This window comes from Carex rostrata, chromosome 27 (genome assembly GCF_964058835.1).
Source record: "Carex rostrata chromosome 27, lpCarRost1.2, whole genome shotgun sequence".
NCBI lineage: Eukaryota > Viridiplantae > Streptophyta > Magnoliopsida > Poales > Cyperaceae > Carex > Carex rostrata.
Window position 1 is genome coordinate 4,049,314 of NC_135944.1, and position 25,520 is coordinate 4,074,833.

Below are 25,520 nucleotides of genomic sequence, written 5' to 3' on the forward strand. Positions count from 1 at the left end.
AACCTTTTGGATCCCAAGAGAATAATTTAGTAGAGAACCATTTGGGATATGTCCAACAGATAAACATTGAACCTTCTAGAAACAGAGAGAACCAATTGGGATATCTCCAGCAAACAAACACAGAACCTTCTGGATCCCAAGAGAATAATTTAGGAAAGAACCATTTAGGATATGTCCAACAAATAAACACAGAACTTTCTGAAAACAAAGAGAACCAATCGGAGTATGATCCCCGAAAAAACCGAGAGCTTTTTGTGAAAATGGTAATCGATAATAAAAGCATGTTGGAACATGTGGAGAATCCTTTTCTGGAAGAGTTTGCAAGATTCCTTCAGCCATCGTATAGCCATGTAACTCGGAGGGATGTTGAGGAAGACTGCCTCACCTTTTATAAAAAAGAAAAAGCCCAGTTGAAAGAGAAAATCACCAAGCTAACTTCTAAAGTCAGCCTTAGCGTGGCGCCCTTTGATAATCCAAAAGCCCGACGTTTTATATCATGTGTTGCAGCACATTTTATTGATAATGATTTCAAATTGTTCAAAAGAATAATTGGGTTTGTGGAGCAAGATCCTCCATGGTCAATAAAAGAAATTGATTATGAGAGAGTCCTAAATGATTGGGGACTTTGTAATAAAGTTTTTGCATGGTCAAAACCACAATTTTACATAGGAGATGCAGGGAAGTCCAGTCCAACATTGGATGTGAAGTGCATTCTGGAGTGTTTTCGTACAATAGCTTTTAATATCTACAATGGAATTAAATCAGACATAGATTATATTAGAGGAATGATGAATGACCTGAATGAATTTCCTGAAAAAATGTGCTATTTCAATGAAATTGCAGCGCAACATAATCTTGCTTGTAAATTTGAATTTGTGCTTACTAACAAAGGAGTACTGGGTATTGATCTCAATATTTTAAATGAAGTTTGTACCTATAAAAATGTTCTTTGCGCATTTTTTGACATGAATGTAGGATGGAGCAAAGTGGAGGAAGTTGTTCCCCTTTTAAATAAAATAAATGATGTGGTTGTGATGCTCTCTTCCCTTTAATTTCCCACATCAAATTTACTTCTAAAATTTGTTTTTGAAATCAGTGATATCCTAGCAGAGGTTTGTCCTGTTTTATCTGGTGGTACCAAAGATGCTATTGAAATGTCCCGAAAAATTTTGGACATGTATTTGGCTAGGTGTAATTATATAGTGTTGATTGCTTCATTGTTAGATCCTCGGTTCAAATTAAGATTCCATGAACGCTGCATTGGGAAGTTCATTAGCAAAGAAGAAGATTTTGATAAATCCTTCTGCAATTTGTACAATAAATATCAAAGTGAGAGCACAGAGATAGACAAATTTGATGGTTTATCTAAAATACCAGAGCTGAAAAAGTATTTGAAAGGTCGGGTGGAAGAGGGAGATGTGAATTTTGATGTGTTGGGTTGGTGGAAGGATAATGAATTAGTATACCCGATTCTTTCTAGGATGGCACGTGATATTCTTGCTATTCCCGTTTCTGTCTTATTTACATCAGAAACAGAATATGAGGAAGATATTATTAAAGAGATCTTTGATTCTACAGTGGACACAGAGATGTCCAAAGTCTTAGCTTGCTGCAACAATTGGTTGAGAGCTAGTCGAACTACTGGTATGACATCCATATATATACCTTTTTTTTTTATAGTTGTTGATATGATGTTTACTTGATTTACTTTGTCACATGCTATAAGTTATTTACAATAGTGATGGAGTACTTATTTATTTGACACATGCTACAGCCTATAACAGTTCCTGTAGCTTATTTTGGCTCATGCAATTTCTTCTTCTCATCTTCTTTTAGATAGTTCCATTTAGAGAGTTGATAAATAGGACTCTGTTTTTCCTAGATCTTAAAATTTTGAGCCTGTTTACCCATGACACTTAGGATGAGTTTTGTTGTTGAATTGTTCAAACTATTAGCATAGTCAGGGCGAAGTCAATTTCCATATACTGCTGTTAAAAAATTAAAGTCATTTATTAGGGCTTCATATAGTGAGTAATCATAGTATGCAAACTCGGCCAAGTTGGACCGGAATCGGCCCAGTCAGAACGGAATCGGACGACGCCGATACGATTTTTGACCGAGTTACATGGTCACCAATTTTTCATAGAAAAACCTGATTAAATAGTGGTAATTCGGCCGAATCAAGCGAGTCTCGACCAATTCTCATGATCTGGAGGCGATTCTCTCCAAGATAAGCCGATTCTGGTTTTTATTTGCGTCAATTTGGGTTTTATCGGAAAAAAATCGTAGTCGATTTGGGAAGAAAGAAGATTGGCCCCCGTGGGAGAAGAAAGGCCAATAGATACATCTTAAATAGGCTCGGTGTACAAGTCCATGAAGCACATAGATAGAAAAAGTAGTTGGTCCATTATGAACCAAGCAACGAAAACACTCTTATTGAGAGATGGGGCCACTTACAAGATTTAAGACATTTAGCGCTGCATTTAATTTTTACTTCTTGTCTCCATTTCGGTCTTCATTGGAGCCATCCATTTCCACAATATTTTGCATTTTTATGTTTGTTTTTTCATATTTTCTACCCCCCTCTGTTTGATTTTCTTCCTCTATTTTTCTTCTATATATTTATTTCATTTAGAAATCAAAACTATTTTATTTATAAATTTTTTTCTATTATTTTTAGTAAAAAACAAGCTTTTGTAAAAAATATCCGAGTTTCCGATCCGATTCAGACGATTCTGACTGATTCACCCGATTTTGATTCTCCAACCAAGTGGCCAATCCCAATTCCACTTTTACTTTACTAGTACAAAGAGTTTCTAATTGGAATTAATTGGTGGCACATATAGCAAGCAAAGAAAACTATATATGATTCAAATGCATGAATGTGTCGAGGCCTTATATAAAATATGATCATAAACAACGAATGTATGGTTGCTGTAAAGAATTTCATATAGTTTAAATAAGAGCCACATTTCATTATCAATATTCTTGTGCACTTTGTATACATTGTTTTTTCTTAGAACATCACATGAAATAAACATAGTTCTTTTTAGATAACTTGAAATTAATAAATAGAATTTAACACTAATATATATTTTTATATATATTTGTGATTTCAAGCAGGTAATTCTATGGCTGGCATAGAAAACATTATTGAGGGGAGATACCTTGATCAAGCTTTCTCTGAGTACTCAAATAGAAGTAATAGTTGTATATATGATGATCAGATAAAATGCCAAGAGTTGCTTGCTAAGTTGGTAATCTCATGTGAACTGCCATTCCATTTTGTGCAGAGTACTTGGTTCATAGAATGGGCAAAAAACATTCAGCCATTGTACATTCCGGTTGATCTGGCATCTATTAAGGCAAAATGCATGGGTTTCTATCAAATAGAGAGACAAAGGTTTAAAAATCTCCATAAGAAAACCTTTCTAAAGTCAGCCCATCTAGAAAGAGTTTGCTTTAGTGCTCACCTTTCAAGGGGAGGCCTCACCAATTATATTTGTGTCACAGCACACTTCATTGATAATGATTTTAATTTTGTCAGAAGAACAATTGGTATAAAGATCATAACCGATTGGAATCCTTTGGCGATAACTGCACAAGTACAGAGATGCATTGACAATTGGGAGCTTTCTAGAAAGGTATTTGCATTTACAACTGAAATAATAAATGACCAGTCTCCCGAGGAAATTTTAGATGGGTTGACTTGGGGTGGTGGGGCAATCAAGTTGCATTGCATTCTCGATGGGTTGTTCAATAAACTATTGAACTCTATAAGGAATGAACTGAAAACAGTATTTGAATCTATAAGGAAGATGATAAAATTCTTTGTAGAAGATCCTAAGGCGATGCATCCTATTAATCAACCTGCCATTGAACCTAAAATTCTTCAACTTGATGATACTAGAAGGTGGGACACTACATTGAATATGTTATCTAATGCACTTGCATACAAAGATGTTTTTTATGCATATAAAGGTTATAATGAGAGGTTCCCTTTATGTGAAAATTGGAATGAAGTAGAAAGTGCTGTCGAACTTATGAAACCAATTTATGAAGCAGTTACCATTCTCTCTTCCTCTCAATATCCCACATCAAACTTGTTTTTGAAAATTGTTTTTGAAATCTATGATGCACTATCGCATGTAGTTTTCTATACAAATAATCAATACAATAAAGAAAATTTCTTAGATCGCTTGAAGGAAGTTTCAGACAGCTATTTGAAAGATTGCAATGATGCATTGCTAGTTGCCTCTCTATTGGATCCCCGATTCAAATCGACCTACCTGGAACGTTGTTATGTGGAACACATATCTGATAGAGATAAAACTGAAAAATTTATTGGGAACCTATGCATTAAGTTAGAAGAAAAACATGATCGGGGAATGTTAGAACTTAAGACATACTTGCAAGAAGGCTGCGTGGATGTCAGAGGTGATGATTTTGATGTTTTGAGATGGTGGAAGGATAAAAAATCAAATTTTCCAATTCTTTCAAGGATAGCACGTCATATTCTTGCTATCCCTGTTTCTTCACTACCCTCCGAGTTAGCTTTTTTGGCTGAATTACTTTGGAACCAAGACAGTGATTTTATGAGGTTCGGAAAACTTGCGAATCAATTGGGTCCAAGGACATTAGAAGCTTTGGTGTGCTCTCATAATTGGTTGTCAGATGCAAGCAGTAATGGTAAGCAACCTTCATCTTGTTATGCTTGTATAATTTTAATTTTGTAGTGTTTTATTGAAACCTGTACCAGCACAACTTCTTTTAATATAAAGAAATCTTTCCAGCATTTAGCAATATTTAAAGTCATTCATTTACTTTGAACGTGTAGAGCATAACTTTGTAATTTAAATTTTCTAATAGATGGTTATTGTGGACAACTATTTTCATCTTTATTCAAAAAAATATTTGTTCCAACCCAAAAGCGAAAAAGCTCTACTTACCTTTTAGATTTAAAATCTTTATTTGTTTTGTCTGGGCCAGCTGCTACATACCAATAATGGACGTTTGAAAAAAAAAATGGTCTATAATTGGATTCCTGTAATGGAAATATGAATCGTGAAGTGCCCTTGCTTGATCCCAATTATTTGATTATGTAACAACACAATATTTTTGTTGATGCAATAATTATTCATCCAGTTTAGTTGATTATTGGCCATTTTCTTCTGATGAATAAAATTAAGGGAAATTTACGCAAAAGAAGGCAGCAATTGACTTGGTAGAGAAGCACATTCCACCATCATACAAATGCCCATTACGAGCCTGTGACTTATGGTCCATAAGTTTTCTTAAGTATGGCTTGAGAGGAAGAATGTCAGAAGAAATAGTTGCTATAGGTGATGCCAGATTGACTGCTGAGAAGATGCAGTGTATCATCAAACCAATTGATGATGATGAAATTGACAAATGGATTCCTGATGAGGTACGTTTGTGTTATAAATGTATAATGAGAAATCTTCTATCTCAGCAATACTTGGTGGGGTCTAGTTCCATAATGAAACAATAGTTCTAATAGTTTTGCTCCTTGTTTTCGCTGAAATTATTTTCTCCTGTAATTTATTTGCTGATGTGGCAATTAATAAACTCTAATTTTAGTTTCAAGGATGTGGGAGTTTAGAAACTTTCAGAGATAAAATTTCTAAAAATTAGTTAACAGTTATTTAGAAACTCTAAAAGTTTCACGGATGTAGATGCTCTTATGCGCCTAATCCCTTGGACCTAATTTTATTGTGTGCGTCTCTTTTTTTTTATTTTTTTATTTAATGAAGGTTTCATTTGAAGTCGATTATTCATCAAACTAATAAATATAGTACTCTAAATACTATTTTTAACTTGCTCTAAATGAAATAACTTTTTTTACTTATAAAATGAAAATATTTTGAATTATAGTGGTCACCTTTTGAATTTTTAGTTTATAGAGGTGAAAGAACTAATTATTAATAAACTAAATCCATCTCTTACTGCAGTGAAGGCATTATTAAAAAAAAATAGCCACAATATTAGAAAATATTATAAGAAATTCAACAGCATAAATTATTAATTATATAAGAAATTTAAAAGATGAAGGTATTGTTTGTGTTAATAGACAAATTCCCTGAATCTCATCAAATAAAAAATAAATTCCAGTAGTCTCAGTTTGATTTTGAATTCCGATTAGATGATTTAAGAAAACGTCAATTCTATTTCCTAAGGGCATTTTCTCTAAAAATTTTAAAAAAAAGTCAAGAGCAAAATATGCATGAATTTATAACATCTCAATGTCAAAAGACAAATGTTTCTTTTCTTTCTGTCCTGGGTAAAAGGATGACAATAAGAAAGTCGCTATGTTTGATTAAAATTGAAATAAGATAGGTAAACTAAAATTTTCTTAAGTTTTTAAAAATACAACTGAACTGATCAAAATAAATTTATTAATTGAACTAAAATCAAGCCGAACTAAATTTCAATTTGTTCAGTTGAATCGAAATAAGAAGATTAGTCATAAACATAAATATATTTTATTAATTTTTAATTTTTTTTAAGATAGATTTAAAAAATATATTGGTTTGGTCTAACCGGTGTTAAACTAATTTTTGAATTTTTTTTAAAATATTTTGTTCGGTTAGGGAATGAGTTTGAAAATTTTGCTCAATTCGGTCTAACTGGTTATAAAATTTTTTGAACCGAATCGAATAATTAAGCCAATTTTAAAATGAAACAAACCGATCCATTTAATCGAAAAAACTGAACTGTTTAATCTAAACCCTCTCAATTATGTTAAAAAACCGATGAAACGGACCAATGAACACTCCTAACTATGTTCACATTTTTTTAATACCTTGGCTCTCTTCCCAGATTAATGTAGTTGCTGAAAATGTATATTTTTTAAAAGAAAACAAACTCCTTATTCAACAACAAACTCATTATTTTTTTGCTAATTTTATATATATCATTAAAAAAGATAAATTTAAAACAATAATATTAAATATGTAAAAAAGATAATTTTTGAATAAATACGTTTCACCAAAAGCCTTTATGAAGAAATATCGCGGCTCTACTAGCACCGGATTAAGACAAGAAAAACACCGTTGAGGAATTCAACAAAAATTTCATCTCTTCGCGGTGCACGCGGTTCACGCAAACCAAATATTTGGTTCGCGTACTCCAAGTGCACCCAAGTCAATGAAACCGGCGCTCTATATATCTCCCTGACTGAAGGGCCCCCTGTTCGCCAATGAGTTTCATTCTTCTCCGAATCAGCTTCATCTCTCTGCCTGATAGGTCCCACACGCCAGACCTTTATTCAATTAAAGATCTTGTCGGCTTTGACTAAGTCAAACATGACAAAAGAGGCACAAAAGTGTAAATTGACTATACAGGGATATTGATGACACTACTGAACCTTTAATTTTAGTTTGAAATATGGTGAATTGATCACCATAGAAAATGACTTTGAAAATTTCCAAAATTTGCATGTAAACACAATACTCATGTTGTGAAGTAAATCAGTATCAACAGTTTGAATTCGTCATCTGAAAACAATCCGCTTGCGTAGTTTCATAGAGGACACTAGTGTATTCGATTAACTTCCTAATGGTCTCTTTTCATTGTTATAATTAATGAAGCCTTCATAATAATTTAGGTCCTTTATTCGCCAACTAAATTTTATTATGTACGTGCTCTTGAATTTCATTTGCGCTAAGTGAAATAATTTTTTTGTTAATTATCATATGAAAAATATTTTGAATTATAGTGGTTTCTTTATTTATTTTTAATTTATAGGGGTGGTTAGGCTATCGTAATTAACCTTTAGATATGTCTCTTACTCGGTGAAAGCATTATTAATAAAAAAAATTAGTCACAATTATATAAAAAAATTTATAAGAAATTAACCGGATACATTACAATTAATGACCGTTAAGTGCTTAGAAAACAAAAAGAGTTTGTGCGGTGGCCAATTAAGTGGGCCTAATGGGCCAGAATTAGTGAACAATTTCTAAAGGCCCGTACAATTCTAATTTCGTTCCCCTAAATTAATAATAGAGAAATGCAGAAAAGCCCAATATTTGCAATTCGAATTCTGTTACTTTAAGTCCATCAATCATATCGATGTGCATTTTTTTTTTTTTTTTTCTATCCGCTGCTAGCCTGCTATACACTATTACTATAGCTGAGCCTAGAGTATTTATACTCGGGCGGGTACGGGTACCCCGGGTATACCCGACTCGGGTACAGGTATACTCGGGTAGAAGGGTATTCGGGTACGGGTATGGCGGGTATAGTTTTCAAAAACCATACCCTACCCGTCCTATACCCGTACCCGTGTACCCTTGACGGGTAGGGCGGGTACGGGTATTTTTTTTTTTTTTTTTTTTCGCAGTTTTTTTTTTTTTTTGCTGTTTTTTTTCTGGTTTTGTTTTTTTTTTTTTTTTCTGGTTTTTTATGGTTTTTTTCTTATTTTTTTGGGGGGAAAAATCAAATTTTTTGAATTTTGAACTGTGATGAACAGTACTCGGGTATACGGGTACGGGTAGTCGGGTACGGGTTTAGTCAGGTACGGGTAAACTCGGGTAGGGTAAACTCGGGTATTGGTCTAAAATAACGGGTCCGGTCCGGTTTTTGCCCGTACCCGTGTACCCGAGTACCCGACCCATACCCGGGCTCGGGCACGGATACCCTAGCCGGCGGGTACGGGCGGGTACGGGCGGGTATACCCTTAACGGGTTTTATTCAAACACTAGCTGAGCCTAATTAATTTGTCCCTAGATCTCCCGAGTTTAAATGGTTACTCAAAAAGAGGATTCAATTTTTTTATTTTATGTATTTACGTTTTAAATGTTAATAATTTAAAATTTAAATATTAAAATTAAACCATCATATTTTATTTTTGGACGCACATACAAAAGATAATGACATTTAAACTTTGTTTTGACCAGTCTGAAGGGCTTGTAAGAATACAATGATATTGGTAAATTTGGGATGTTCATTTTTTAACTGATTGATTCATATAAAAATAAAACTAAAAATAATAAAATTTAATAAATATGCAGACAAAATAAAATATAATAGGATGTAGCCAGACTCGCCCCATGAAGTACCCCATGAATTCTTCACCAGCCAATAGAGAGCAAGGACCGTATCCCCGTGAAAATACCACTTTCATAGCTAGAATCGAAAAGCAGAGCCACCTGCCTCCATGATATATACTGGAGGGCTCGGTTGTTAAAATACTTTTAGACCCAATAACATTGGCCTGTTATAACAATAGACTAGGCTTTAATTAATGGACAATAAGCAGGCTAACAGATCCTAACCCAAATTGGACCCGTCTAAAGTGGATGGAAGAGTTAGTGAGAGTTTGGAATTGTGTGTATAAGGTAATTATAGCAACCTGTGTGTGTAAGATCTGACATCATTAACCACCCAACCAACCTAGTAGAGAAGCATCAAGCATTGATTGGTCTAATTAATTTAGACACCAACCTACTCCTCTCAATGCTCAAATGATAACTGTTGACAAAAAAGAAACATAATTGCAATTGTACTAATTATACTAATCACCATTTAGTACTAAATTAGCTAGACTACCCACTCTTACTAATTACTTATTATAAAACCTTAATATGTTTCAATTCACGAATTACTTTCATTATGTTAATTAGTTGGAGGAAATAAACATAAAAACGACAATCATGCATAGAACAATAGATACTTAATTAATAATAGAGCACGAGAATTAGATCATTGTGACACAAATTATAACTGTTAGTCTGTACCGAGAATTTTAATCATATTTTAAAATAAATGCCATATAGATATAGTTGTACAAGAACTTAACAAATTTTCATGAATTATTAATAACAATGTTTTAACAATTTTTGAACTAAAATTTTGAACAACTAATTAATTTCTTGGACAATTTTTCTCTTAATTTGTTAGTAATAATTAATTAACTGGGAAATAAAATATTTTATTTGATCATTTTGTTTATAATAATAAACAAATGAAATTCTGGCTTCTGTTTATTATTGAACCAATTAACAGAAGACAATAATTTTGGTATTTGGTATTTGTCTTACACATTACGGGTGTAACAATTTTCAACAAAAGACAATTATTGAACAAACTTTCCAACATGATTGTACCGTAAATTATATTTTAATGCAGATTCTTTGCCAAAACAGCCGCCTTGGCTTAAATTAGTCTTGATTCTCCGTTAGAGTGTTCAGACTTGAGAGAGAGAGAGAGAGAGAGAGAGGTGGTGTTGTCTTTTAATCTTTTTCTACATTTTAATTAATAAATAATTATGTACGTGTTCACTTTACTTTCTTTCACACAAACTGCAGCCATAAAACGGAGAATTTAAATGGTAAGCATCAAGTCAGTCTCCGGTAACTTTACCTGCTCAATAAGATATAATTGGATTGAATCTAAGATGTTAATTAAATTCCTTCTTTTATCTTTTTGATATTGCCCTTGTTTTTAACTCAATTTGATAAATATATAAAAAACAGCGCGAGTTTATATAAGCTAAAATCATTACTAGTTATATATATATTTTTTAACTATCTTATAGTTCAAAATATATAGCTATAAATATATTCAATGAATGAACCAAGAAACGCAGAGCTTTATATCTAATATATAATTAAATTCATATGCATATTGTCTACAATTATTAAAGAAAAACTATGTAGTCAATGAACGGAAAATTCTTAGTTTTAAGATATTCTACATATGTTATATATGTGTTTGTCATCTTTCTTCTCGATTTAAAATCATAAAATAAAAAAGTGCAGCATTTAAATTTTATTATTTCTGAAAAGACATATGCAAAGACATGTAAACACATCATTCATGAAGAATATTAATTCAATGGTTTTTGCAGTGTTGTAAAAAACGTCCGTTTAAGCCGATTAGTCGTTAGCGGTGATCAAACCGTTATGGATTTTTCCGACTAATCGGCTGGTTATTTCCTATTATGACCGATTATTCTCAATTATTTCTAATTAATTACTTGGCAGTATCCTGTCTGTCTGACGACCGCATACTGTTATTTACAACACTGGGTTTGAGCTCATCATTTGAAGTCATTATGATAAGTTTTGTAACTTCACCAAATAATTTGTGAGCTTAAGAACACCCTAGTTCTACTCTTCATAAATTGATTTGGGTTGTTGGATGCCTTAACTATCTTCTCTTATTATGCTTATTTTCTTAATTTTGTTTAGTTATTGGTATTGGCGATAGTTAATTATTATTTTAATTTGTAATTTTGTTATTATGTGTCAGTCAGTTCTATATGCTGTAATTTTGTTATTAAGGATAAAGTTATTTGTTGATTGAGATCTACTTTCTTATATTTTACCGCAATTCTTTATCCCAACCTTTACGTCCAACCACTGGCCCCCTTCTATTTTTTAGCCCATTTTTCTTCTTCCCTCTCTCCTTTAAACCATGATTTAACTTTAGACCTCAACCAAGTATTAATAATTTAGACCGGTTTAAGTTGGAATAATCAATTTAAGCTTCCTTAACTTTAGTTCACAACCAAACACCACCATAGTACTTAAAGTATTTGCATTAGTTTGGTGAATAAAGAAGTTCAAATAAAACAAATTATTAATTAAAACAATGAAAAGAGAAGCACAATAAAACATGTAGCATCCTTTTAACTATGTTATCAAATTTGATTCAATATTTAAACCGAATCTTGATGTGATTCGGCAACTGCAACCGAACATTGGTCAAATATGTTGATAAAATATTAAGAAATTGAAAATAAATGGACCAATAAGAGTCTTCTTCTGAACCAATTAGGCACATTCACATATTACATCAATTTTGGTTTCTGACCGACCCGTTTCTAAATACAAACTAACCATATGCCACAGAAAAACAGAGAGACAGAGTTCTCGTTCCATGTTCCTTTTTTTTTTAAAAGTCGAGCTCGCTTTTTCGAAAAGAGAGAGAAAACGTTTTTTTTTCCTCTAAAAAAAAAAAAATTAAGTGAGAGTGAGAGAGAGCTTTTTCAAAAAAGAAAAAGAAAATAGAAAAGTAAAGTGAGAGCTTTAGAAAAAGAAAGAGCGTTGGTACCAGGCACCAGCCTCTGCCTCCAACTTGGTTTTTCCAAAAGCAAAGAGAGAGAGAGAGAGAGAACAGGTTTGTTAAGAACAGCCAAGAAGATCGAGTGATGTGTGAGATCCATGCGGTGCTTTTACAGTTGTGAGGTCAGCTCATTCTATTTTGTTGTCAAATTTAAGTATCTACCTCATATCTGAACAGGTTTGTTTTATTTTTTATTTTTATTTGAGTCTCACAGATTTGTTAAGAACAGCCAAGAAGATATCTCTCTGCAATCAACTCAGTTGCTGTCATCTAGATCCATGCCCATTTGCATCAGCATAGATCCAAGGATCAGATAACATTAACAGTACAAATCCAAAGCGGTATGTCCAGTAATCTCTTTTCTTTTTGCTAGTTTATACTGTTAATTTGATTCCCAGTTATGAATTGTAGTAAAGAAACTTAGATCTAGTAATCAAGAAAGATATGGTGCTTTCCAATCTTCTCTGCATACAAATTATTGTCTACATGATTATAAAAGTGTATTTCGCCATATTAGTTAGTAAATCAAATATGATTCAGTCAATCTATGTTGCTAGTATTTTGATTTACATCACTTATGAAACAGGTTACAATTCCATTATCATTTCAAAAATCGTGCAAAATTAGATTTCTGATAGTATGCTGAAGAAACGAAAAGAAAAGGTTCAAGAGAGACCGTCAAACAAAAGGTCTATCTGGGATTGTTTTACCAAGGTAGAACTGCCTGATGGTATTAAAAAAGCAAAATGTAACAATTGTGATAAACTCCTAAGTTGCGATAGCAAGAAACACGGAACATCTCAACTTTGGCGACATTTCAATAGTTGCAACTCTACTGAGCCCTCAAACAAGGATGCAAGAACTACTCTACCATCTTACTCTTCTGGAAACAGACACAACCATTTGAGAAACACCCAGCAAAGAAACACAGAACCTTCTGTATCCCAAGAGAATAATTTGGGAGAAAACCATTTGGGATATGTCCAACAAATAAGCACAGAACTTTCTGGAAACAGAGAGAACCAATTGGAGTACGATCCGCAAAAAAACAGAGAGCTTTTTGTGAAAATGGTAATCGATAACAAAAGCATGTTGGAACATGTGGAGAATCCTTTTCTGCAAGAGTTTGCCAGATTCCTTCAGCCATTGTATAGACATGTAACTCGGAGGGATGTTGAGGAAGACTGCCTCACCTTTTATAAAAAAGAGAAAGCCAAGTTGAAAGAGAAAATCACCAAGCTAACTTCTAAAGTCAGCCTTAGTGTGAAGAGGTTCTATATTCCAAAAGACCCATGTTTTATATCATGTGTTGCAGCACATTTTATTGATAATGATTTCAAGTTGTTCAAAAAAATAATTGGGTTTGTGGAGTACAATGATCCATGGTCAATAAAAGAAATTGATTATGAGAAAGTCCTAAATGATTGGGGACTTTGTAATAAAGTTTTTGCATCGTCAGAAGATTCTTACATTGGAAGTGCAGAGAAGTCCAGTCCAACATTTCAGGTGAAGTGCATTCTGAACTGTTTTCGTTCAATAGCTCTTCAAATCTACATGGCAATTAATTCAGACATAGATTATCTTAGGGGAATGATGAATGACCTGAATGAATTTCCAGAAAAAATGTGCTATTTCAACGAAATTGCAGTGCAACATAATCTTGCACGTAAATTTGAATTTGTGCTTACTAACAAAGGAGTATTGGGTTTTTATCTCAATATTTTAAATGAAGCTTGTATCTATAAAAATGTTCTTTGCACATTTTTTGACATGAATGCATCATGGAGCAAAGTGGAAGAAGTTGTTCCCCTTCTAAATAAAATAAATGATGCACTTGTGATGCTCTGTTCCCATGAATTTCCCACATCAAATTTACTTCTAAAATATGTTTTTGAAATCACTGATGTCCTATCAGAGGCTTCACTTGTTTTATCTGGTTGTACCAAAGATGCTATTGAGAAGTCGCTAGAAAAATTGGATAGGTATTTGGCTAGTTGTAATTATATACTGCTGATTGCTTCATTGTTGGATCCTCGGTTCAAATTAAGATTCCATAAACGCTGCATTGGGAAGTTCATTGGCAAAGAAGAAGATTTTGATAAATCCTTCTGCAGTTTGTACAATAAATATCAAAGTGAGAGCACAGAGATAGACAAATTTGACCGTTTATCTCAAATACCAGAGCTGAAGAAGTATTTGAAAGGTCGGGTGGAAGAGGGAGATGTGAATTTTGATGTGTTGGGTTGGTGGAAGGATAATGAATTAGTGTACCCGATTCTTTCTAGGATGGCACGTGATATTCTTGCTATTCCCACTTCTGTCTCATTTACATCAGAAACAGAACCTATGAAAGATATTCTTCGTGAGATCTTTTGTTCTACAGTGGACGAAGAGATGTCCAAGGTCTTGGTTTGCTGCAACAATTGGTTGAGAGCTAGTCGAAGAACTACTGGTATGACATCCATATATATACCTTTTTTTTTATAGTTGTTGATATGATGTTTACTTGATTTACTTTGTCACAAGCTATAAGTTATTTACAATAGTGATGGAGTACTTATTTATTTGACACATGCTACAGCCTATAACAGTTCCTGTAGCTTATTTTGGCTCATGCAATTTCTTCTTCTCTTCTTCTTTTAGATAGTTCCATTTAGAGAGTTGATAAATAGCACTCTGTTTTTCCCGGATCTTAAAATTTTGAGCCTGTTTAGCCATGACACTTTCCTGAGTTTTGTTGTTGAATTGTTCAAACTATTAGTATAGTCAGGGCGAAGTCAATTTCCATATTCTGCTGTTAAAAAATTAAAGTCATTTATTAGGGCTTCATATATTGAGTAATCTGCATAGTATGCAAACTCGGCCGAGCCGGACCGGAATCAGACGATGCCCATCCGATTTTTGACCGAGTTACACGGTCACCAATTTTTGATAGAAAAACCAGATTAAATAGTGGTGATTTGGAGGCGATTCTCTCCAAGATAAGCCGATTCTGCCTTTTATTTGCGTCAATTTGGGTTTATCGGAAGAAAGCGTAGTTGATTTGGGAAGGAAGAAGATTGGCACCTGTGGAGAAGAAAGGCCAATAGACACATCTTAAATGGACTCAGTGTACAAGTCCATGAAGTACATAGATAGAAAAAGTAGTTGGTCCATTATGAACCAAGCAACGAAAACACTCTTATTGAGAGATGGGGCCACTTACAAGATTTAAGACATATTTAGCGCTGCATTTAATTTTTACTTCTTGTCTCCATTTCGGTCTTCATTGGAGCCATCCATTTCCACAATATTTTACATTTTTATGTTTGTTTTTTCATATTTTCTACCCCCCTCTGTTTGATTTTCTTCCTCTATTTTTCTTCTATATATTTATTTCATTTAGAAATCAAAACTATTTTATTTATCAATTTTTTTCTATTATTTTTAGTACAAAACAAACTTTTGTCAAAAATATCCGAGTTTCCGATCCGATTCAGACGATTCTGACCGATTCACCCGATTTTGATTCTCCAACCAAGTGACCAATCCCAATTCCACTTTTACTTTACTAGTACAAAGAGTTTCTAATTAGAATTAATTGGTGCCACATATAGCAAGCAAAGAAAACTATATATGATTCAAATGCATGAATATGTCGAGGTCTTATATAAAATATGATCATAAACAACGAATGTATGGTTGCTGTAAAGAATTTCATATAGTTTAAATAAGAGCCACATTTCATTATCAATATTCTTGTGCACTTTGTATACATTGTTTTTTCTTAGAACATAACATGAAATAAACATAGTTCTTTTTAGATAACTTGAAATTAATAAATAGAATTTAACACTAATATATATTTTTATATATTATTTGTGATTTGAAGCAGGTAATTCTATGGCTGGCATAGAAAACATTATTGAGAGGAGACACCTTGATCAAGCTTTCTCTGAGCACTCAAATAGAAGTAATAGTTGTGTATATGATCAGATAGAATGCCAAGAGTTGCTTGCTAAGCTCGTAATCTCATGTGAACTGCCATTCCATTTTGTGAAGAGTACTTGGTTCATAGCATGGGCAAAAAACCTTCAGCCATTGTACACTCCGGTTGATGTGACATATATTAAGACGAAGTGCCTAGGTTTCTATCAAACAGAGAGACAAAGGTTTAAAAATATCCATAAGAAAACCTTTGTAAATTCAGCCCACCTAGAAAGAGTTTGCTTTAGTGCCCACCTAGCAAGAGGAGACCCCACCGATTATGTCTGTGTTACAGCACACTTCATTGATAATGATTTTAATTTGGTCAGAAGAACAATTGGTATAAATATTATAACCGATTGGAATCCTTTGGCGATAACTGCACAAGTACAGAGATGCATAGACAATTGGGAGCTTCCTAAAAAGGTACTTGCATTTACAACTGATCAAATAATAAATATTGAGTCTTCCAAGGAAATTTTAGATGGGTTGACTTGGGGTGCTGGGGCAATCAAGTTACATTGCATTATCAATGGGTTGTTCAATAAACTATTGAACTTTATAAGGAATGAACTGAAAACAGTATTTGAATCTATAAGGAAGATGATAAAATTCTTTGTAGAAGATCCTAAGGCGATGCATCCTATTAATCAACCTGCCATTGAACCTAAAATTCTTCAACTTGATGATCCTAGGAGGTGGGACACTACATTGAATATGCTATCTAATGCACTTGCATACAAAGATGTTTTTGATGCATATAAAGGTGATAATGAGAGGTTCCCTTTATGTGAAAATTGGAATGAAGTAGAAAGTGCTGTCGAACTTATGAAACCAATTTATGAAGCAGTTACCATTCTCTCTTCCTCTCAATATCCCACGTCGAACTTGTTTTTGAAAATTGTTTTTGAAATCTATGATGCACTATCGCATGTAGTTTTCTATACAAATAATCAATACGATAAAGAAAAATTCTTAGATTGGTTGAGGGAAGTTTCAGACAACTATTTGAAAGATTGCAATGATGTATTGCTAGTTGCCTCTCTATTGGATCCCCGATTCAAATCGACCTACCTAGAACGTTGTTATATGGAACACATCTCTGACAGAGATAAAATTGAAAAATTTATTGGGAACCTATGCATTAAGTTAAAAAATAAACATGATCGGGGAATGTTAGAACTTAAGACATACTTGCAAGAAGGCTGTGTGGATATCAGAGGTGATGATTTTGACATTTTAAGATGGTGGAAGGATAAAAAATCAAAATTTCCAATTCTTTCAAGGATAGCACGTTATATTCTTGCTATCCCTGTTTCTTCACTACCCTCCGAGTCAGCTTTTTCGAATAGATTTACTTGGAACCAAGACAGTATTTTTATGAGGTTCGAAAAACTTGCGAATCAATTGGGTCCAAGGACATTAGAAGCTTTGGTGTGCTCTCATAATTGGTTGTCAGATGCAAGCAGTAATGGTAAGCAACCTTCATCTTGTTATGCTTGTATAATTTTAATTTTGTAGTGTTTTATTGAAACCTGTACCAGCACAACTTCTTTTAATATAAAGAAATCTTTCCAGCATTTAGCAATATTTAAAGTCATTCATTTACTTTGAACGTGTAGAGCATAACTTTGTAATTTAAATTTTCTAATAGATGGTTATTGTGGACAACTATTTTCATCTTTATTTAAAAAAATATTTGTTCCAACCCAAATGCGAAAAAGCTCTGCTTACCTTTTAGATTTAAAATCTTTATTTGTTTTGTCTGGGCCAGCTGTTACACACCAATAATGGACGTTTGAAAAAAATTGTCTATAATTGGATTCTTGTAATGGAAATATGAATCGTGTAGTGTCCTTGCTTGATCCCGATTATTTGATTATGTAACAAGTTAACAACACAATATTTTTGTTGATGCAATAATTAATCATCCAATTTAGTTGATTATTATCCATTTTCTTCTGATGAATAAAATTAAGGGAAATTTACGCAAAAGGAGGCAGCAATTGACTTGGTAGAGAAGCACATTCCACCATCATACAAATTCCCATTACGAGCCTGTGACATCTGGTCCATAAGTTTTCTTAAGTTTGGCTTGAGAGGAAGAATGTCAGAAGAAATAGTAGCTATAGGTGATGCCAGATTGACTGCTGAGAAGATGCAGTGTCTCATCAAACCAATTGATAGATGGATTCCTAATACAGAAGACAAATGGATTCCTGATGAGGTACGTTTGTGTTATATATGTATAATGAGAAACCTTCTATCTCAGCAATGCTTGGTGGGGTCTAGTTCCATAATGCAACAATAGTTCTAATAGTTTTGCTCCTCGTTTTCCATTTCCTTGATTTGTTATGTTATCGTATCTACCAGTTGTTGAGTTTTTGAGATAGAGAGAGAAATTTGTATGAGAAAAATATATTTCATTCTACATTTTTATTGTACAGTGTTGGGTCTTTTATAGGCTAAAGTGAAAATATAGCTGTTGGAAAACATAACAGCTCCCTAATCCCTATTAATTCTAATGGGTGCCTATGCATCTAAAAGTTATAGCTGCTCTTCTTTAATTACAAATGGATTTCTAAATGGGTTTGAAGCTTAACGGGCCTGATACAATTTTATCCTTCATTCTCAACACTCCCCCTCAAGTTAGGCTTGTAGATATCAATTAAGCCTAACTTGCTTAGATTTCCTTCAAACGGTTTTGGATCTAAACCTTTTGTGAAGATGTCCGCTAATTGTTCTTCACTTCTCACAAATGGAGTTTCAATTTCTTTTGTTTGAATCTTTTCTCTAATGAAGTGGCAATCCATCTCGATGTGTTTCGTTCTTTCGTGAAACACCGGATTAGTTGCTATGTGTCGTGCCGCTTGATTATCACAAAATATTTTTATTGGTTCTTCAATTTTAATTCCAATATCCACAAGGAGTTGTTTGATCCAAGTTAGCTCGCTTGCGGTGGATGCCATGACTCGATATTCCTCCTCGGCGCTTGATCTTGCCACGACACCTTGTTTCTTGCTTTTCCATGTGACTAAATTTCCGCCTACAAATGTGCAAAATCCGGTTGTCGATTTTCTATCAAAACTTTCAACCCAATCTGCATCTTAATAGCTACACACTTTATTAGAATTGTTATTTTTCATGAAAATCCCTTTTCCGGTTGTCCTTTTTATATATTTTAGAATTCTATTTATTGACTCCAAATGGGGTGTTCTTGGAGCATACATAAATTGACTAATTTGGCTAATGGAAAATGATATATCCGGTCGAGTTACCGTTAAATATATTAATTTTCCAGCAAGTCTTTGAAATCGATTTATATCATCTAATGGTTCACCTTCTTCGCTATTTAATTTATGTCTACCATCTATTGGTGTTGAGGCTGATTTACAATCTAATTTATCGGTTTCTTTTAACAAATCTAGGGTATATTTCCTTTGAGAAATAAAGAGACCATTTTTGGAATGTGTTATTTCTATTCCTAGAAAGTATTTTAAATAACCAAGGTCTTTGATATCAAATTTTTTCTTCAAGTGAAATTTTATTTTATTAATTTCTTCTTGGTTATTTCCGGTGATTATAATGTCATCTACATATATTAAGATAATGGTAGTGTCATTTCCTTCAATTTTAGTAAATAAGGAATGATCAGCACTACTAATCTTAAAATTGCAAAATTTTAAATAAGAACTTAGTTTGCCATACCATGCCCTTAGAGATTGCTTCAATCCATAGATTGATTTCTTCAATTTGCAAGCTAATTCATGGTTTCTTTCTTTTTCATGACCGGGTGGTAAAGTCATATATACCTCTTCTTCAAGTATTCCTTGAAGAAATGCATTTTTGACATCCATTTGATATAGTTTCCAATCTTGGTTAACTGCAATAGAAAATAGTATTCTCACCATATTTATTTTGGCCACGGGTGCAAATGTTTCATGATAGTCTATACCATAGGTTTGAGTATACCCTTTTGCAACTAAGCGAGCCTTATACCGTTATACGGTACCATCGAAATTATACTTAATTTTATATACTCATTTACAACCTACGGATTTTTTGTCTTTTGGTAATTGCACAATAACCCAAGTTTCATTTTTTTTCAAGAGCCTTTAACTCTTCTTTCATGGCTTTGGTACATGTAGAATTTTTTATGGCTTCCTCATAATTGTTTGGCTCTTGTTCTTTTGCAATTGAGGTCAAAAATTATTTATGTTTGGAAGAGATATTACCGTATGTAATAAAATTTTGAATAGGGTATTGTACCTTGTAGGTTATAAAATCTCTTAGCCTTGTTGAAAGTTGTCTTGTTCGAACCGACTTTCTCAATGGTGTTTCTTCCATGTTTTGATCTCTATCATTTGAGAGAATTTCTTCTATCTCCTCTTCATTTTCATTTTCGGGTGCAACCTCATTTTCTATCGGCCTTACCTCTTCTCTTGGTGAGTTAAGATGAGGCAATGCAAAAAATTTAAGAGGTTCTATAATATTTTCATCATTACTTTTTTCTTTGTAATATGACTCATTTTAAAAAAAAGTTACATCTCTAGAGATGTATAATTTTTTATTTATTGGGTCATAACATTTGTATCTCTTTTTTTGTGATGAATAACCCACAGATATAGCCTTAATTGAGGTATAATCTAACTTATCTTGTTTATTTTTGTGTACATAGCATGTGCAACCAAAAATTCGTAAATGCTCAATGTTGAGTTTTCCTCTGATACCACGTGTGACGACCCTTAGTGCAGACAAGTTAAGAAACACAGAAATTGAAAGAAAGCTTGGAAAAAAGGAATTCTGGAATTTTATTAAACTGGTAAAAGAGATACAAAGGAATGAAGAAGTAAGGTATAAGAAATTCTAAAATTCAGAAATCAATCCTCATTATTCAATCCAGCAAACTAATCCTATATTTATAGACGATGACAATCTAAGTGGAATCAATCTGATCCATCGATTGGATCCTTCAATTAATCATCCGCTTGATGCATCAGCACTGGTGCTGCACGAAGAGCGTATCTGTCCAGTCTCCAGTTGATTCGCCTCCATTACTAACAAGTGCGGGCCCAATTCCAGAGATAACCGGGTCGAAATTGACCCGTTCATGCCAGGGACGTGACAATCTCTCCCCCTTCAAATCAATCTCGTCCTCGAGATTCATTTCTCGCATATTTCTGATACTCCTATCTTCACTGAGGCAATCAATTTGGGGTGTAGATGCTTGTAACCCATGAATTGACCCGTCATTCTTGACTGATGTCGCCACTCTTGGAATTCCTTTTTCCTGTTGACTTAACTCACACAACCCACCCTTTGGCCTCAATCTAACTTTGTAAACTTCACATCTTTGGTACAGTTTGAAGTAACTTTTTCGGTTTTGTACCAATTTGAGAAATTGGTCGTGATTCTTCCTCCTAATAATCTTCATATGGCTCTCTATCAAACCAGATCCTTTCTTTTTGTTGTTCACAGAACCACCAAGATCCCTCCTTGCATCAGACTTCATGCACCTGTACTAGTCTTCAGCTGGCCCTGTGAAGTGCATAGTGGCCATTCTTGACTTATACTCCTCAGGAATTTGGTACATGTCGAAGTAGAAATTGCAACACTCTACCCAAGACGTCGGTTTGACTCCTGAAAAACTAGGGAAATCCATTCGAGGCAGGTTCACTCTTTGTTCAGATTGCCTCCCTTCTTGGCGTATTTCGCCCCTTCTTGGTTGTTCTTGCTCCAAGATTACACCTTGGATGGGAATTTCATTTCTTCTTGGGTTGCCCGTATCATGAACTTCCGGTTGCACAACTGTGTGGTGGCCCATGTTGCTACTCTCTGGATTGTCGGGTGTGGAACCCCCAATTCTTGCATGAATTGCTGTCATCAGTCGAGCCATTTCACCCATATTAGTACTTATCTCTTTGAATTGCTGAGAATGGGCCTGAGACATGGCATCTAACTTCTGATCCATTACGGCAATGACATGAGTGTTGGTGCTAGTAGCTTGAGTATTGGCCTGGAGTTGCTTGTTCGCCATTGCTGTCTGATGCTCAAGCTGGCCTAAACGGTTGCTCATGTCATGTTGCACTGATTCTGATTGCAAGAACCTAGTCATCAGTGTCTCTAAATCCATGGTCAACTCGTCGCTGCTTACGGTGCTGCGAGTTATCGGCATTAGTGGTCGTCTAGTTCTCTTGGCTGTCACGATTCTTGCTACTCCAGATGCAATCTTGAGGGCTCTGATACCACGTGTGACGACCCTTAGTGCAGACAAGTTAAGAAACACAGAAATTGAAAGAAAGCTTGGAAAAAAGGAATTCTGGAATTTTATTAAACTGGTAAAAGAGATACAAAGGAACGAAGAAGCAAGGTATAAGAAATTCTAAAATTCAGAAATCAATCCTCATTATTCAATCCAGCAAACTAATCCTATATTTATAGACGATGACAATCTAAGTGGAATCAATCTGATCCATCGATTGGATCCTTCAATTAATCATCCGCTTGATGCATCAGCACTGGTGCTGCACGAAGAGCGTATCTGTCCAGTCTCCAGTTGATTCGCCTCCATTACTGACAAGTGCGGGCCCAATTCCAGAGATAACCGGGTCGGAATTGACCCGTTCATGCCAGGGACGTGACAGAGGTACCAACATCTGTTACGGGTATGCCCCGACTTCTTGCAATTTGTACATCGCTCGCCTTGATTTTTGGAGTTAGGGTTTCGGTGTGTTCGACCTACGACCTTAGAATTGTTAATCACAGTGAGTGCCAGAGCCTTGTGTCCCTCGCCATCGGCTTGTGGACCGCTCACGGCTACTTGTCATGGCTCTTCTGTTTTATTCATGGTCACTACTGTTGCAAAGTCGTGAAGATTAGAGGATAGCAATGGGTCTGAGATTGGGAAAAGGTACTCTTTTAATTCCTTTATGAGTTTTGAGAAATCAAGTTGAGGCATGTTTTTCGATTTTACTGGTATTTGATTTGTATCAGTTTTTTGGATTTGATTTTCTGGTGGCCTTTATGGCGCTTGCTCTATTTGAGACGTTGGTTTCAATTTGAGGACCCTCTCCTTGAGTGGCTGCTATGTTTGTGCAGCTCTTTGAGAGTTTTTTTTTTCAGTATTGGATTACTTGCAGTTCTTCCTTAGCTGATTGTGGAATTTGCAGAATAACAGCTGCTGGTACTGTTGCTATTTTTCTGGTTTACAGCTGCTGGTGCTGTTGCTAATTGTTCTTTGGTTTTACAGCTGCTTGTGTTGTTGCTGATTTTTCTGTTTTGAGTTAGGATTTCAATCCATGCTCTGATACCATGTTGAGTTTTTGAGATAGAGACAGAGAAATTTGTATGAGAAAAATATATTTCATTCTACATTTTTATTGTACAGTGTTGGGTCTTTTATAGGCTAAAGTGAATATAGCTGTTGGAAAACATAACAGCTCCCTAATCCCTATTAATTCTAACGGGTGCCTATGCATCTAAAAGTTATAGCTGCTCTTCTTTAATTACAAATGGATTCCTAAATGGGTTTGAAGCTTAACGGGTCTGATACAATTTTATCCTTCATTCTCAACACCAGTTGTATAATTCTGGGCAATCGAATCAAATTGTGTTCTTAATTTTTAAGCTTAAATTTAATCATGGATAGTTGTATAGTTAAATGCCTAACTGGCATTCATACCAAATGTTGGCCAAAGGCACTACTAAGCACAATATTTACGATATTTTATTGTCCGCTTTCTCGAGTTTCAATCATTATATTTCACTCTTAATTACAAATGAATAAATTTCGCAGGTTATCAACTGCTATATTGGTATCATGAACAATCAAGAAAGTACATTACGTAAAATCCTGATACTTAACACACTTGATAGTCGGCTATTGGAGTCATGGGGATCATCAATAAATCAAAGAGATAAACGAGATAAACTTCATCAACACATCATTGAGAAGGGGAAGGGTTTCCTTCAAAATGAACTGGTAATTTTCATTAGTATATGAGCTACACATTACAACTTTCAATTCTTGCTAGTTGGAACTCACATTCATAATTTGTAGGTGTTCTTGCCAATTTATGAACAAAACCATTGGTTTGTTGGGGCTTTCAATGCTTCAAAGAAGGAATTCCAGATATTGAATTCCTTGAACTTAGAGGGCGCTACTTATAAAGAAACAACTCATAAGCTGGTATATCTTTTCTCAAATAAGTATTGCTCGCATATTCTATCATACTATGTAATGATTATCATATATTTGCATTTTTCCATTCAGAGATTAGGAATTCAAGTGTGTATTGATGCTGCACTTGATTCCCAAGGTACTCTACAAGCATGGAGACCAAAGATCAACGTACTTAATTGGCCTATATCTGTTATTTCGAATTTACCACAACAAGAAGACGGGTATGATATTTTACATCATTGTTCATTTGATTTCGGTAGAACTTATATCATTCGATTGAGTATCCCAATTGGTGTTTTAGGTGTTCTTGTGGTCTATTTGCACTCAAATACATGAAATTATGGGATGGATCAAAGCTTGCTACTGAATTCACACAGGTACACTATTAATCTTTATAATGGTTTATCTTGCAATTTGCATAGAAGAAATAAATTATTGTTCATTGTACTTATATATGATGTATTCAACTTGGCAGGATGACATTGACTTGTTTAGGAAACAGCTAGTTGGCGAGTTAATCTTTTCAGATCTCAATGAGAAGAAGGATATTCAAAATGAAATTAAGAAAAGAAAATTATATACAGAAACATCAATAGTATTTCAAGAATTACAGGAAATTTTATTTACAGAAGAATCAGACGAATTAGAAGAATCATACGAATCTGAAGAATAAAATATCAACAAGAATTAGCGCCCCAAATCCTCCTTCAAATGATTTGGTTTTGTTGTACTTATTTCAATTTGAGAAATAAATTATAATTTGGAAAACTTCTATATGTCGTTATGTGTACAAATGGCCCACACAAAAAGTTTTGGGGCACAATTGTGTGGAACTGTGAAACTTATTATTGTAAGCTTATGCATGAAATTATTCTCATCTTGGCACAAGTTACTACAGAGTAATTGCTTACAATTTATTTCCTTAAATTTTTCGGCAAAAAGTTTGAGAAAACATTGCAATTGCTTACATTGAGAATTGTGTGGTCTCAGCTATTTTCCGAAAAAAAAAAATCCCCAAAGATTTCATTTCTTAATTTCTAAAAAGAGAAAAAAATAATATGCCCCTAATCTAACTTCCGAATACATAATTTGATCCACAACCACAAGAGGGTCCGCCAATTGGTCGATTTCTTTTATATTTCTAAAGATTCTATTCACATAATTTGATTGTAAAAAAAAAAAATCATATTTTCTAATTAGCTTAGAGGGGCTTTATCTTATGCGCCTAATCGCTTGGACCGAATTTTATTGTGTGCGTCTCTTTTCCTTTTTTTTTTAT

General features: G+C 34.1%; 1 protein-coding gene across 4 annotated transcripts; it reads left to right on the plus strand.

Annotated features, from left to right (window-relative positions):
• The first annotated feature begins 1,154 nt into the window (after window positions 1-1,154).
• On the plus strand, window positions 1,155-25,109 carry LOC144544904 (uncharacterized). 4 transcript variants are annotated; one of them, XM_078293451.1, is made up of 8 exons: window positions 1,155-1,644; window positions 15,968-17,533; window positions 18,039-18,286; window positions 23,855-24,040; window positions 24,119-24,247; window positions 24,332-24,462; window positions 24,543-24,618; window positions 24,717-25,109. In XM_078293451.1, the coding sequence occupies exons 1-8, from the start codon at window positions 1,155-1,157 to the stop codon at window positions 24,912-24,914; spliced, it is 3,024 nt and encodes a 1,007-aa protein (XP_078149577.1). In that variant the 3' UTR covers window positions 24,915-25,109. The 4 variants fall into 4 exon arrangements, with proteins under 4 accessions (XP_078149577.1, XP_078149574.1, XP_078149575.1 ...); XM_078293448.1 differs by lacking the exon at window positions 1,155-1,644 and adding an exon at window positions 12,271-14,545; XM_078293449.1 differs by lacking the exon at window positions 1,155-1,644 and adding an exon at window positions 12,271-14,530 and having other exon boundaries at window positions 15,965-17,533.
• The last annotated feature ends 411 nt before the right edge of the window (window positions 25,110-25,520 follow it).